At 43.3% G+C, this 14,285-nt stretch overlaps 1 protein-coding gene across 2 annotated transcripts in view; it reads left to right on the plus strand.

Moving 5' to 3' along the window:
• Nucleotides 1–804: 804 nt before the first annotated feature.
• Nucleotides 805–14,285, plus strand: part of Slc9a2 (solute carrier family 9 member A2) — a 78,088-nt gene continuing 64,607 nt past the window's right edge. Inside the window, exon 1 of one of the 2 annotated variants that reach the window (XM_005075363.4) lies at nt 805–1,348. In XM_005075363.4, coding sequence (XP_005075420.1) covers nt 1,057–1,348 — 292 coding nt within the window. In that variant the 5' untranslated portion in view covers nt 805–1,056. Of the gene's footprint in view, nt 1,349–10,014; nt 10,034–14,285 lie in introns of those variants that run through there. The other variant, XM_040729238.1, reaches the window with a different exon arrangement.

Here is a 14,285-nt window from a genome sequence, read left to right on the forward strand (position 1 = left end):
TGGTTTTCCACGAAATAGTTATGTTTCTGATGCCCTCGGACAGATTCACCTCGAAGCCTAAAAACAGAGATTGCGCCCCCGCCTCCCCCGCCTCCCCCGCCCCTCCGTCCCCAAGCTGGGGGAGGGAAGAAAAGTGTTACTGTTACAGTGAGTGGAAAAGTGGAAAGACAAGGGTTCCGGGGAGCGTGGGAACGCTGAGTTCTGAACGGGGAGTTTCGATGCCCAGAGAACAGGCTGTGTTCAATGTGCTTTCTCCCGAGGGGTGCGAATCGCAGCTCTTCTCATCTTTCTAAGGACCAGAGCGGCTCAGCTATGTGAGTTTGTCTCTGCAGCAAATGGCAGTGGCGAAGGCTCCCCAGTTCCGCCGCTCCCAGCGTCGCCTCCGTGCCTGAGCCTGCGGCGCCTCCTCGCGTGCCAGCGCCCCGGGGTGTCTCCTTGCAGGAGCCTGCGGGGGGAGGGGGCAGGGCGCGACGCGTGGGTCGCGTCGGTCCCAGCCCTGATGGAAGGCCGACGCTGCCTCCGGGGCGGGGACAGCTCCGGCCACCGTGCGCACAGCGCACCGGTTGCACCTAAAGCTCGCCGGCTCTCAGGAGTAGCGGGTCTTGGCTCGTGGGGCCGGCTAGAGAGCAGCGCAACCGTCTTCTCAGCGTCTCCTGCAGGCTGCAGCAGGTGCTTGTCGCACCGGGTCCCCGCGTCCTCCCGCCCCGCCACCCGGGCGCCGCGCCCGCCCCGCCCCCGTCCCCGCCCGCCCGCGGGCGGCCCCGGGCAGGGCCTGCAGCTGCGGAGCATGGGAGGGCGGCCGGCGGCGGAGGGCGGTTGAGCGCGGCCGAGGGACCGCGCAGTGGCCTCCTGTCGCTGCGCGCTCCGCTCCCGGCCCCTCACAGTTCGCAGCCAAGACCGAGCTGGCTGGCTGCAGGGATCCGGCCCTGTGGCAGCGGTGGCGTGGTACTCTTTAGCTGTCCCGTTGAGTTAGTGGTGCTGTCCCCGCGCGATGCGCTAAGGGCGTCCAGATCCCTACACCAGCGTCGCTGACTGCGCCCCCGAGTCGCCGACCCCATGGGACTCGCGGGCACTGCGCGCAGCGTGCGGGCGCCACCGTCTCGGCTGCTGCTGCTGCTACTGTTTCTGCAGGTGGCAGTGCCGGCGGGTGCTCTGGCCGAGACCCTGTTGGACGCACCCAGGGCCAGGGGTGCCAGCTCCAACCCGCCAAGCCCCGCCAGCGTGGTGGCCCCGGGTACAACGCCGTTCGAGGAAAGTCGGTTGCCCGTGTTCACCTTGGATTACCCCCACGTGCAAATCCCTTTCGAGATCACTCTGTGGATCCTTCTGGCTTCGTTGGCCAAGATTGGTAAGCGAGCTGTACCCGTGGGTGGGGGCGGGGACGATCGTGCTGGGGCTCCTGGTGGGTAATCCGCCAAGTAGGCAAGCAGTTGGTCTCAGATAGTGGCCACCTCCTTCTGTACCAGGGCAGCCTTGGGCAGATAGATTAGTTTCTGCCAATTGAAAGGTCTCCTTTTCTTAATTCCACACTGGCCTTGGAAAGCCCCGGGAAGAATGGCCATTGGTATAGAGACTCACTGCTAACTTCTGCTCAGAGCCTCAACTTTGACAGCTCTGTGCCCAGGTTGAGGGAGACCTGTGTGCTGAGGGAGGCAGAGGACGAGAGGACAGAAGAGGAGGAAGTCAGCACTGGGCAACATGTTGGAAGGAAGAGGGTGCCTTGACCAGGTACCGACCCTCCGACCCTCCCATGTCCCTGACTGATGAAGTACTCAGACTGGGTCGGCGGACACTTTAGTGCTTATAGCTGCAATACCAGTGCCCTGTGCCTTCGCTCTGGACCTGTCACTCTCTAGAAAGCCCGTTCTTTAGAGGGAACTGAAGCCAGTGAGATCAGATATTCACACATAACTCACCCACTTGCCCCACCACCCCCAATTCTTAAGTTGAAAGTGAAAAACTCGGCACCTTTCTTCTCGTCTCTGTTCAACCTACCTACTCCATCCATCATCATGCTCGCTCACAGTTTTATGCCGTATTAAAGTATATTAACTGTTGCTGCACTTTTTAAAAATTGTAAGGTTAAAAGAGCATAGTGTTCTTTATGTTTTATGCATTCACCTTGCCAGATGCAGTTTTGGATATGTCCTTGCCATTTTAGGAAGCTCATTTAAAGGAAGCAGTAGTGATTAGAACACAGGGAATGCTCGATGGGCAGAGAGTTATACCAAATACAGTTTGGCTATGGAGGGATGCAGGGATCACATCCCAGCCAGACCTATACAGACTGTTTTAAGGATGACCAGAGTCTGGACAGTGGGAGCTGTTCCCTAGAATCAGCATCCTAGAGAGAAATGAAAGGTACGAAGGGGATAGGGGGTGGTCCAAGGAGGTGACCAGGATGATTTCTAACCCTATGGAACTTGCAAGCTAAGCCTGAAATGGACTTCCTAGGTTAGAGTAAGTCCATTAACTTCTAATGGTGGTAAGCAAAGGTGTCATGTACTATGTAATGACTTGGTAGTCTAGAATTGCTGGCCCCAGCATGATTCTCTGGCTGAGTGTTTTAATTCCATCTGAGCGATGGTAGAAAGAGCGTAAGACTTCCGAATCAAGCAAACAGCCACATAGACTCACGGCCTCTAATAACATCTGGAGATGCGGTCTCTTCACATATCCCTCATAGCATCCCTGCCCAGGAGGGAGTGGCAGGTGTGAATACTCTCACCCCAGAGAGGTGGAAACCAAAGCAGGAAAGTCCACACTATGAACCACAAAGTCGGATGTACCAGATGTTGACAGGTGGATTGGCTCTGGGTACCTCCCTCCGTCTGAGTCAGAGCCTGCGGAGGGGTGCGTCTCTGCCCTCTTCCATTACTGCTTTTCCCCTCTAACACCCTCTTCTGTTCCTCACTCCTGATTATTTTAATCAGATTAATTACACTAATAACAGCCGCTAGTGGGCACTTAAGTTCATTATCCCTCATTTTCAAGCCTTCATCCAGGGTAGATATGATGGCCCTGCTTTGGAGAGGAGGGAGCTGAGACATGAGGAAGCCTTGCTGGTGGGTGGAGAGGCCACGTTCCAGCCAGGAGGACCTGATGATGTCTCATCCTTGGATCCTCCCCGGAGGCTCGTTCTGCTGTGAGGGTTTGCCCTTCCTGCCTAGGACAGTGAGGCAGGCCTGCAGGTGGTGTCAGTCCTGAGAGCAGCTGGAGTCGCTGTGCTGTTCCTGGCCCTTCGTTTGCTTTCCCAATGTCTTGGGATGCCTTTGTTCTTCTTGCCTTCTGTCATGGAGCTCTTGCTCTCTTGGGTGGCCTTTTGGTGCTTTCTGCCCCCAGCTGTGGTATTCTACTCATCTTAATGGACATCATGGTCTTAACTGTGTGGTATTTAGTTAAAAAGTATCCATGCTCTTGTGAGTCAAAGTTTGAAGGCACCTTTATGTATCTGTTAACCACGTTCCTAGCTCAGTGTTCCTAGCTCCTCTTCCATTTCTGGTGCCACTATTCCTGCCTTCACAGAGCTGCGTTTGACCGTGGTCATTATGTATTACACCTGTCTTCTCTCAATCCACTTGCCTTTCTTGAACTCTGTACTTCTGTGGCCACCCAGGCAGTTCAGAGATGACAACACAGGTATTCTTGTCTCCTTTCCAGAGAGAGGTGCAAGCAGCCAGGTGCTGACTCCCTGAAGTAAAGTGAAGGAAAACAGGTCTCAGGACAGGAAGTGGGGTTTTCAAGGTTTTTTTTTAAAGCTGTTGGTTGAAGTATTTTGCTATGTTATTCCTATTTTATAACCTAATCTTCTTTGGCTGCTTCTGGAGGGATGCAAAAATACCCAGATATACTCGTCTGCCTCCTAGATACTTCCAAATCTTTCTCGAGCATCCTTCCCCTAGATCCTTAGCTCTCTCTTTGGCTTTGAACAAGACTTCCCTGGTACTGCAGAATACTTTCGCAGGCCAGAAAAAGAAGTTCTGAAACAGAAGCTGTGGTGCTTCATATTAAATGTTTATACTTTATGTATCTAATATAATTTATAGTTTATCCATCACCAAACCCAAAATATTCATGGCAAAATAGAACTAGAAAAACATTGACTTTGTAACTTCATAACTTGGCAGCTTCAAATGTCAATTCTAACTGCATATAAATAAGTTCATTAAGCTTGGGTCTGGTTAATGTTAGTATGCTATGACTTTATTTATTTGCAGTTTTTATAATAGTAAAGTGTGTAGGGGCTGGGGGATGGGGAACCTACCTGGCCTAAGCTGCCATGGGAAAGATGATGAGTCTAGCACACATGGGAATATGTGGTTAATGAAGCAACACAAATGCCAGCTCATATAGAAACATATTTCTGTTTGGAGCTTTTTAATGCAAGTACTTGGTGTGCCAGAACTTACCTGCTACAGAGAACAGGGAGAACCATTACCAGTGATTATCTAAACAAGGATGGACAGGTTGCACTTACTAACATTTGTAGGTGGTTTAAACACAGTGAACTTAGAATGGCCATCTAGATTACACTGCATTGGGACTTGGAAGTATTCTCAGAAGGCAGAAAGTACTCTTGGTCTTTTTTCTTTGTGTGTGTGTGTAAAAAACATAATTGAACTTCTCATTGCTTTATCTGGTTATTGGGGGCAGGAATCCACTCCCTCTCTATTTGGCTAAGGATGTGGTTATAAAATTTCCTGCAGGCTTTATGATGGAACCAATGATGATGAATATATGTGAAGCAGTTTAACAGAATGTACAAAAGAGCATAGTGAGTTTAGCCCAGCTTGAAGTGAAGCACTTCCTTCCCTTTTCTCTATGTCCTTGTCCTCACATGTGCCCATTCCTAATAGAGTCTCATCACATGTGTAATTCTCACAATGCATTGATTTTCTTCTTGGTACAGTAAAACCCACACACTCGGCCTGCTGAGCCTTGCATGCAGGGTTAGAGCTCTAAGCTGATAATATGAGGCATCTAGAGGGAGGCTATCACAGTTTCATGGTGGGCCTTACCTGCTTGCTCTCCTCATGAGCTGGGAGGTTGGGGGCTATGCTTGCTCTAACCTGAGTGAATATGGCTGTATATTCTACTTCTGCTTGAGGTTCGGGGACAGAGCACTGGCTGGGCCTCATCTTTAGAGTAACCAAATTTCCTTCTTTGTCCCAGGGTTCTCTGTGTACTCTTTTACAGCACAGGGATCTTGCAGGGGTGTCCCTGCTTACCCTTGGCCTTTTTACTTTCTTGGCCCCAGAGCTTGGGGTTAGAGCACAGCATTTTCCATGTCTCTCCATCTTGGTGTTTGGAAAACAGGTTATTATTGTTATCACTAGTGGTGTTGTTACTATTTTGAGGGAAAGGCAAAAGATTTGACCCATGAAGGTGTCTGTTCTGGGCTCCAGGCTGCAATGAGTTTAAAATATGAGATTCAAAAGTTGGATAGCTTCCTGAATTACAGAGATTTTTTTCTCTCTGAGAAAAGAAGAATGTCTTCCTGCACTTGCCTTATTCTTTGTCTGGTCTATCTGAAGCTTATGCATCATCTGGGGGTGGCTGGAGTGAAGTTCACGGTCTTTGCATCTCATTTTGCACATACCATGTGCCTGCTGGCTTGGGCTCTGACCTCAGAAAGTCAAGAGAATGATTCAGGCTCTATTTACCTTGGAAGCATCATCTATGCTCAGGGTTACCCATATGGTTTGGGTCTGAAAAGGGAATGCAATAGCTTTCTAATTTCTTTCTAAAGACTAATTCAGGTGCCATCAAGAATGATGTCAGGACTGTACAGTCACAGTGTTTTGATTTTAAAAATAATAATAGTTTTTTAAATTTGTTGTTTGTTTTTGTTGTTTGAAAAGCCTTACTGTTTCTCAACTTTAACAAGGATAATTTTATTTACTAATAGTAGGGTGTAGAGTGCAGCCTTCCTGCCAGCCTGGTTCCAGAATCGCATCAGTCCCAAATGAACCCTTCCCCATCAGTAGGGTACTTAGTTCTTGTGAATGTGAAGCTCTAGGAACAATACACACACACACACACACACACACACACACACACACACACACACACACTTTCTCTCTCTCTCTCTCTCTCTCTCACACACACACACACACATACTTTCTCTCATTCTCTCTCTCACACATACATTTTCTTTGTAGGCCTGTAAAAGTTCACTTACAGAGCCAGGCAGTGGTTGCACACACCTTTAATTCCAGCACTTGGGAGGCAGAGGCAGGAAAATCCCTGTGAGTTCCATACCAGTCTGGTCTATAAGAGCTAGTTCCAGGATAGGCTTCCAAGCTACACAGGGAAACCCTGTCTCGAAAAACCAAAAGAAAAAACAAAACAAATAAACAAAACAAAAACAAAAAAACCTCACGTGTAAAATCAAGTGAATTTGGTGGTTCTTCCACAGGGATAGACTGTTATTTTAATATGCACAGTCACAGTGCTATCTGGTTTATCTGTATCTCTTTGAGTCAGTTTTGGTCATTTATATTTTTCATGTCATTTGAAATTTTAATTTCCTGAAAAAGAAAACTTTTTCAGAGATCTTAAAGATTTCCATCTGTATTCACACACTCCTTTTATTCCTAACATTTTATTCACTTCTTTCGTCATCTTGACCAAAGTTAATTATTTTTTCTCTTGTATTTTTTTTAAAAAACATTCTTACTTATTGGTTTCTAATTTTACAGTTTAAAAATAATAATCTTGTGGCTTTCTAACTCCTGTTTTCTTTGACTTATTTATTTAGTTATTAAACCAAAAGCTTAGAGCACCAATTGTAGAGTTTATTTTTCAATAGTAGAAATCATTTTTCAATAGTAGATCAATTTTCACCTGGAAAGACTAACTAATTCACCAAAGCCACCAAGAATGGGAAACACAATTACTGTTGTTTTAAATATGTTTCAAATACATGTGTTTTTTAGGCCATCTGAACTCCAAAATGGACATTTATTTGTGCTAAAATGACTCAATAAAATGGGTAAAATAACTTCCATGCTTTACTCAGCTCTGGGGATGGCTAAACAATCCATTTGGTCTACATCATTCTCAAGTGTTCTCTTGAGCCATTCCATTCAAAGCCAAGGCATGTTGTACCATTAAAAGTGAGTCACAAGTAAGACCAATCCAGGATGCTTCAAGTTTGTATGAATAATCTTTATTGAGAATAAAAAAGTAACACAGTGAATGGTAAACACAAAAGATTCTAGGAAAATGATGCAAATGAAATAACATGCCCAGATAAGTTACATGTTATCACTTTTACTACTAGGTCAGAAATCATGGGTATTCAAAGAGGAGAAGGAGGCACAAAATGCTAAAACCCACTTGGTGGATTGTATCATAGCATACTTAGTCTCCAGAGTCAAAGAAAGCCCTTATAAAGCAGAGTTATTTAATGGGAATCTCCCTGTCAACTATCATGACACAGCAGGCTGTTTAACAGCACTGGTGGCAATGCACATCCTAAGGGAAACACTCCTTTCTGTGCTATTTCAGATTCGTTACATTGTTTAAAACCCAGACTTTAACTCTCAGCCTTCTTTCTACATTTAAAAATCATATTGAGCCACATGGTGGTGGTGCATGCCTTTAATCCCAAGCTCTCGGGAGACAGAGGCAGGCAGATCTCTGTGAGTTTGAGGCCAGCCTGGTCTACTGGGTGAATTCCAGCCTACATAGAGGAACCCTGTCTCCACACCCTCAAAAAAATTGAAGAAAATAATCACATCGATAAACATATTGAAACTGCATTTTATTTCAAGAGTTCTTTTGTTTTTTTCGCTTAGATTTATTAATTTTATGTATGAATGTTTTTGTCTGCATGCATGCGTATGTTCCATGTGAGTGCTTGGTGCCTGTGGAGGTCAGATGAGGGCACTATGTCTCCTGAAAAAGGACTTATAGGTGGTTGTTAATCACTATGTGGGTCCTGGAGATCGAACCCAGGTCCTCTTAGAGAGCAACAAGGGTTCTTAACTGCTGCATCATCGTTCCAGTCCAAGGGCTGTATTTTATTTGTTTATTTTTAGTTATACAGCATCGAATGCACTTTGATCAGAAAAGTATGCTGATGGTTTTATTATGGTCTCAGTTGTTTTGTTCTGTGTGGACTAGTATGAGGCTATTTTAATATCAGAGTTTGAGTTTTCTGTGTGAAAAGATGGAAAAAGTAAAAGTATCCAGTGCCATGTGTGTACACATCCACAGGCATGTATGTATACACTCACACCCACACTGGATCAAGTTTCTAATCATAGCATTAGACTCTTCAATACTATTATTGGGTTTGAACTGACTTATCAGTTTCTGGTCTTCACAAAATGTACCACTAAGAGGGTCTATGAGTAATTTTGTCAACTTTTATTTTATCTGTTTTGAGCCATGTTCTTAGGTGCATAATGATTCAATATTGTTACATCTTCTTGGTCTTTCCTTTATAGCTTTCCTTGGGGCTCAAAGTTGAATTTTTTGTTACTCAAAATAGACCCGGATTTTGCACATCCTTTTTCTCTTGTCCGTGTTGCCACATCAATATTTCTCAGATACGTCTTCTCCTATATCTTAGTAGGAAATTAGCCACATCATTTTTATTTAGATGTGTCTCATTAAAGCACATAAATTTACGTTTTTGTCTTTAAAATTTAAAATCTCTGCAGTTTAAAAAAGAACATTACAACATTTATTGTAATGATTTATTGGGACATATTTTATTTTGTGCTTTTACTTGATGCCTTCATTTTCTTTTCTTCCAATAGTTTGACTTCGCAGCAATTTTCTTATTTATCAAATGCATAACGGCTTCTTCCCTACCCCTCCTTTTCCTTCCCCTTCCCTTCTCTCCTCCAATATAGCATTTGCTGTTTCCATTGCCGTTATTAGCCTATTCCTGAACATGCTAGAGCTTATACATTTTAAAAGCCTCTTTCCAAGTTTAAATTGATCCACAAAAGCTTACTATAAGTGGTGTTTATTTAGATCTGTAAACATGGTCAGCACTTTTTGTATTGGTTGCCACTAACCTTTCTAGATTATTCTCCTTCTCTTCACATATATTCTTCAGTGGATACGTCAGGGGCAGCCTTGATCTTTAGCCTTATTCAAACCTTTTTTTCTTGGTAGTAGGGATCTTACCCAGGGCATCATACATTCTAGGCAAGTGTTCTACCACTGAGTTCTGCTCCAGCCCTTTGAAAATGTCGTTAATTTGATTATACTCTGCAACGAAAATGAAACTGAGTATAGGGCTTGGCATTACATATGATATCATTGCTTTCTGCCCTCTTTGATCCTAAGGGCTATTGTGCTACCCCCACACCCCTGCAGAATTAGATTTTTTCATGTCATCCTTTTTTTTTTTTTTGTCTCTGGTTATTTCTGATAATTGGCTCTTCTCACAATGTGTCAAGAAACATTTATGTGATTCTTCTCCCACACCATTTGTTATGTGCCTTTTTCTTAATTGTTTTATATCTCTTTTCCTTTCTCTGTTACTTATTTTCAATTTCATCAAATCTCTTTGTTTCCAGTTTACCATACTGCCCACAATAGGCTTCTACTTTGTAATTAGCCTACTCAGCAGACTTTTAATCTTACATGAATTCTCATTTCAACATGTTTGTACCCTTTTCAAGTCTACCTGCCTTTTATTCATGCTGGTTTACTTAATTACACTTATTATAGCAATCACTTGCTTTTCATTCCTCCTATAGTCATTTTAGAGTTCCCGCCAGCATTCGTATATTTTTTTCTAACTTTGAGTTGTAAATTATTACATTTATTACATCCTCCAATGTTCCCTTTTGGATTATATATCTTACATGGACTGCCATTTTTCTACTTAGCCTCACTAAGGGGTACTTATTTGGTTGAGTCTATGGACCTTGCAGCTTTGTTCTTACAGAAATGGTTCTTAGTGTTTCCTTTCAGTGATGAGTCTTAGCATTTGTTTCACAGCTTGGCTTTCCTGTGTGAACTGAGTGCTGTCTGACGAGGACCTGGAATTCTATTTCTATCACAGGTGAGTTTCTTGCTGTACTGGAGCCAAATAGAATTGGCCAGTTTCCTTTCCTTTTTCCCTGGCTACAGGCATCTTTTTTTTCCCCTCTCCTATTTATTTATTTAGGACAAAGCAGTTCTTTGAGATTCAGGAATTTATGCAAGGCCCTTCCTCCACTGGTTTAAATAAAAAGTCTTATTACCTCTTCTCATGTAGGTGTTACAATATCAGGTCTCAGCACAGAGGATATGCATGAAGCTCTGTCTGGAACTCCGTTGGCTCACTGTGGCCTAAACGCCCACTGATGCCTCTTGCTTGGATTTCTTTCCTTATGTCTGGTCTCCTAGACATTATCCTCTATGCTGACCTAGGTAACTAGACATTAATATTACAGTTTGTACTGAGAGGAAGATATATTTACATCTATACTGCTTAATTCAATGGTGATAGTTGATATGAGTTTTTTTTAAAGAAATGCTTTTTAAAATGTAGAGAGGAGAAAGAGAGAGAGACAGAGAGAGAGAAAGAGAGTTGTGTGTGTTTGTGTGTGTGTGTGTGTGTGTGTGTGTGGTTTGTATTTGTTGTGTCAAGGTGCATGGTACATGTGTGGGGTTCAGAGGATGAAATTGTGGCGTCTCTTCTCTCCATCCACCCTTAAGTGAATTCCAAGGTTACACACAGGTTATTAGATTTACATCTTCAGGCTGCAAGTGTCTTCATCCCCTGGGCCACTTTGCCTTCCTAGAAAGGTTTTCATACATTGTTTAAGGTTTATCTTATCGCTAGATTGTGATGGCTTCTCCTTTGCAAGAATAAATTACTTTCCTCATGTTAAAACTATTGGGCTATGAAAGCGTGGTTATACTGACTTTATTTTATTATCTGTATTTTCTTGCTTGTACAGAAGAGTCCTAGCTCAGTCAGGAATCTGAGTAGTCAAGGACTATATGCCCTTCAATTCCTTAGAAATAGGGTGATCCAGTTCTCTGTTTCATTCTTGCCTTAGATCTCTGGTGAGTCTTTGCCTCCTTGGGTCTCCCATTTGATTATTCAAAGTCGGGATTAGTCGAATTCGGGTGCATGTCAGTTTCCTATGCTTAATATATCTTCATGGACAATGTGAGAAGATTCTGTAGAGCAAAGCTTTTTTAAAAATGAACATATTTGTTTATTTTACATCCCCACTGCAGCTCCTCCCCTCTCCTCCTCCCAGTTCCTCCCCTCCCCCACTCTGTTCCCACACTCCAATCCACTCCTCCTCTTTTCTGTTTAGGAAAGGGCAGATCTCCCATGAGTATCAACAAAGCATGCCATATCAAGTTGCAGTAGGATGAAGCACCTTCCAACGTATTAAGGCCAAGCAAGCCGACCCAATATGGAGAGTGGGGATCCGGAAAGTTAGTGAAAGAGTCTGGGACAGCTCCTGTTTAGCTTTTAACAAAGCAAAAGAACCTGAAGCCAAGAGACGCGTGTGTTTATTATCTTTAAGTGGTGTGTGGACATGGGTGGGTTGTCCTGTGAATGATGTCTGCTCAATTGCAGGCTACTTACTTGCAATTATGCCTTTTTAAAGTAATGAATCATAATTGAGGTACTTCCTGCAATAATTCCATGCATTGTTCATCACCCTTCATGGCCCTTCTCATCTTGATGTATAAAGTTCATTCCTTGTTTGGAGCCATCTTTATCTTCTTCCGCCCCTCCACTCGGCCTGCAGACAGACACAGTCATTCTCCTCAAGCTCTCCACGTGAGTGATCCATACTTGACAGAGGAATGCCAGATTATTTCTTCATTTTGGCGTACAGAGGCTTACATGGAAAAGAGAAGAGAAGTAAAGAAACACACAATTGCATTTAGAAGCATAGACTGAAGGCTTAGGGGTGTGTAGCATGCTGATATATAACTTATCCTGTACTTATTTAATTATTTGTTTATGTCTAGCATTGACAAGGATCTGGGTCTGAGCTCTGTAGAGAAGCACTTTGGAGATGCCTAAAGGTCTTCCTGGGCTGCTGCTTTTGCCTTTTGAGTTTCATGTAGTTTGGACTGTCCTTGACCTTTTCTATAGAAACAAAGAAGTCTCGGTTGATTCTCCTACCTCTGCCTCCAGAGAGCTGGGTTTACAGACACGGGTTACCAAGCCCTGCCAAGATTTACCTACTCATGTAAAGTTCCTCAGGCCACCACAGGACAGTGAAATAGTTCCACTTTCATATTTCTGTGTCTCTGTCTCTGATAATTCTGCTACTCCCAATTCCTGAGCTTGTTTCCCAGGATCCTCAGGCTCGAAACCTGAACACTCTAATGAGACCAGCATTGCCTTCTCTTGCCCCATCGCTGGGGAGTGATGGATGAGGCTCTCACAGTTTCTTTCACAAGACAATAATAGCTAAGAAGGAGAAGGCATTAGTCCCACCACCTATTTGGTCACATGCTTCCTTAGATGCTCCCCATGTTTCTTAATTCTCATAGTCATGCAAGAATGTCATCCCAAATTTCAAAACACGGAAGAAAGCATGAGGTCAAGGGAACATAACTACTTTGCTCCAGACAGCCAAGCTGACAAGTGGTTGACCTGGGGCCACAGCTAGTTCAACATCTCTGTGTAGTGTCGCCTCATCACTTCCTGGAAGAAAAAGCATTTTGAATAACAGGTAGGCCTCTTGTATGTGGGGCCTGCTTCTGTGCATTCGACCAATAATTGATCAGAAACATTAGAGACATACTGGATCTACATACCAAACGCTGGAATATGAAAGAATTTTTTCTTGTTGTCATCACACTATAGTATAGCTATTTAAATGGCATTTACATTGTTTTTGTGTTGTAAGTCATCTAGACTTAAGTGTGCAGTGTAAGTCTGTAAGTGTGCAGTGAGCATGTGTGTAGGTGCTATGTAAATATTATACCAATGTGTGTAAGAGGCTATGCTACCTGTGGGGCAGGGGGCGGGGATCGGGGGATTCTAGAACCAATGTCCAGAAACTGTGAAGGTCAAATATGTTATATGCCCACCTGTAGTCTCCAGAGTGCCTTGGTGGACCTGATCTACTCCTTCTTTCCTTGAAGACAAAGAGCTGTCCTTGAGTCTCATGCTTGACCCTTCCTATCTCTTCTGTCCAGGTTAGACTACAATCGTAAAGTCAGAAACTATAGTGGTAATTACATCTGTATCTCTTACAGGGTGATTGTGAGAACCAACTGAAATAATACAGAGAAGCAGCTTGTGGCCCAGAGTCCCTTGTAATACTGTTTCCTAGCAACTGCTCCAAGTTGGGTGGGATTTAAAGAAGAAGGAGACAGAACCCAGTAGCAGTATCAAAACTGGAACATGAGTCTAGAATTTTGGAGTCTTGGTGAGGTCTTTTGTTGAGGAAGGTAGAATTTTTATGTTTTGAGAAACAATAATCCTCCCTTCCCAGAGTATCATTTGCCTGTGGTCACTCATGGTCAGGATGAATCATTTCATTAATTTCAATAGTCTTATTTCTTTTAAGAGATAATAATTGGGATTGGATAATAAATGGCTCAGTGGTTAAGAGCATTTACTGCTCTTACATAGGACCAAAAAGAGCATTTAAGAGAGAAAAATTGTACCAACCTAACTATTATACTAGATTACTTTAGCTATTTTATTTATCAGTAGCAATTGTTGCTAAACTTATACTGTGTCTATCTTACAAGCTCAAATTTATCATAAGTATGATTGTGTATGCAAAACATAGTACACATATAGATTTTAGTACTATTTCAGGTTTCGACATCTGCTGAGGATCTTTGAATATGTCCCATAGATAAGAGGGAGGATACTGAACATATTTAAGATGTTAAGGAGTCACAGGACAGAGAAACATGGGATACTATATAGATTCTAATAGATATTTACATGTGAAAAATTTTAAATATTCTTTTATTGTTGCATACATGCATACTTAATGTCAGATCATAATGCACATTTGGGGACCTAACCACACACAAAGTGACATGCACTAAGATGTGGTCTTTGTGAAGGAAGTGACTATATCTATTTGACTTGCAGTCTGGAATATATCGGCCACATAGTAAGGATTCAATAAATAACTATTAAGTAGGTGAATAATAATTAGAAAACTCCTTTCTTTCTCCATACCCACATTTTACAGTAATTAAGGTAACAAATCACCCTGCATGACACCCGTGGTTTAAACGTATTGTTCTGACGGATATATTATTTATTTGCTCTTTCACCCTCAAATATCTTAGCCTTTCCACTTACTTACAATGTGCATTCT

The sequence above is a fragment of the Mesocricetus auratus genome, unplaced genomic scaffold (assembly GCF_017639785.1).
Source record: "Mesocricetus auratus isolate SY011 unplaced genomic scaffold, BCM_Maur_2.0 Super-Scaffold_100021, whole genome shotgun sequence".
In the NCBI taxonomy this organism is placed as follows: Eukaryota; Metazoa; Chordata; class Mammalia; order Rodentia; family Cricetidae; genus Mesocricetus; species Mesocricetus auratus.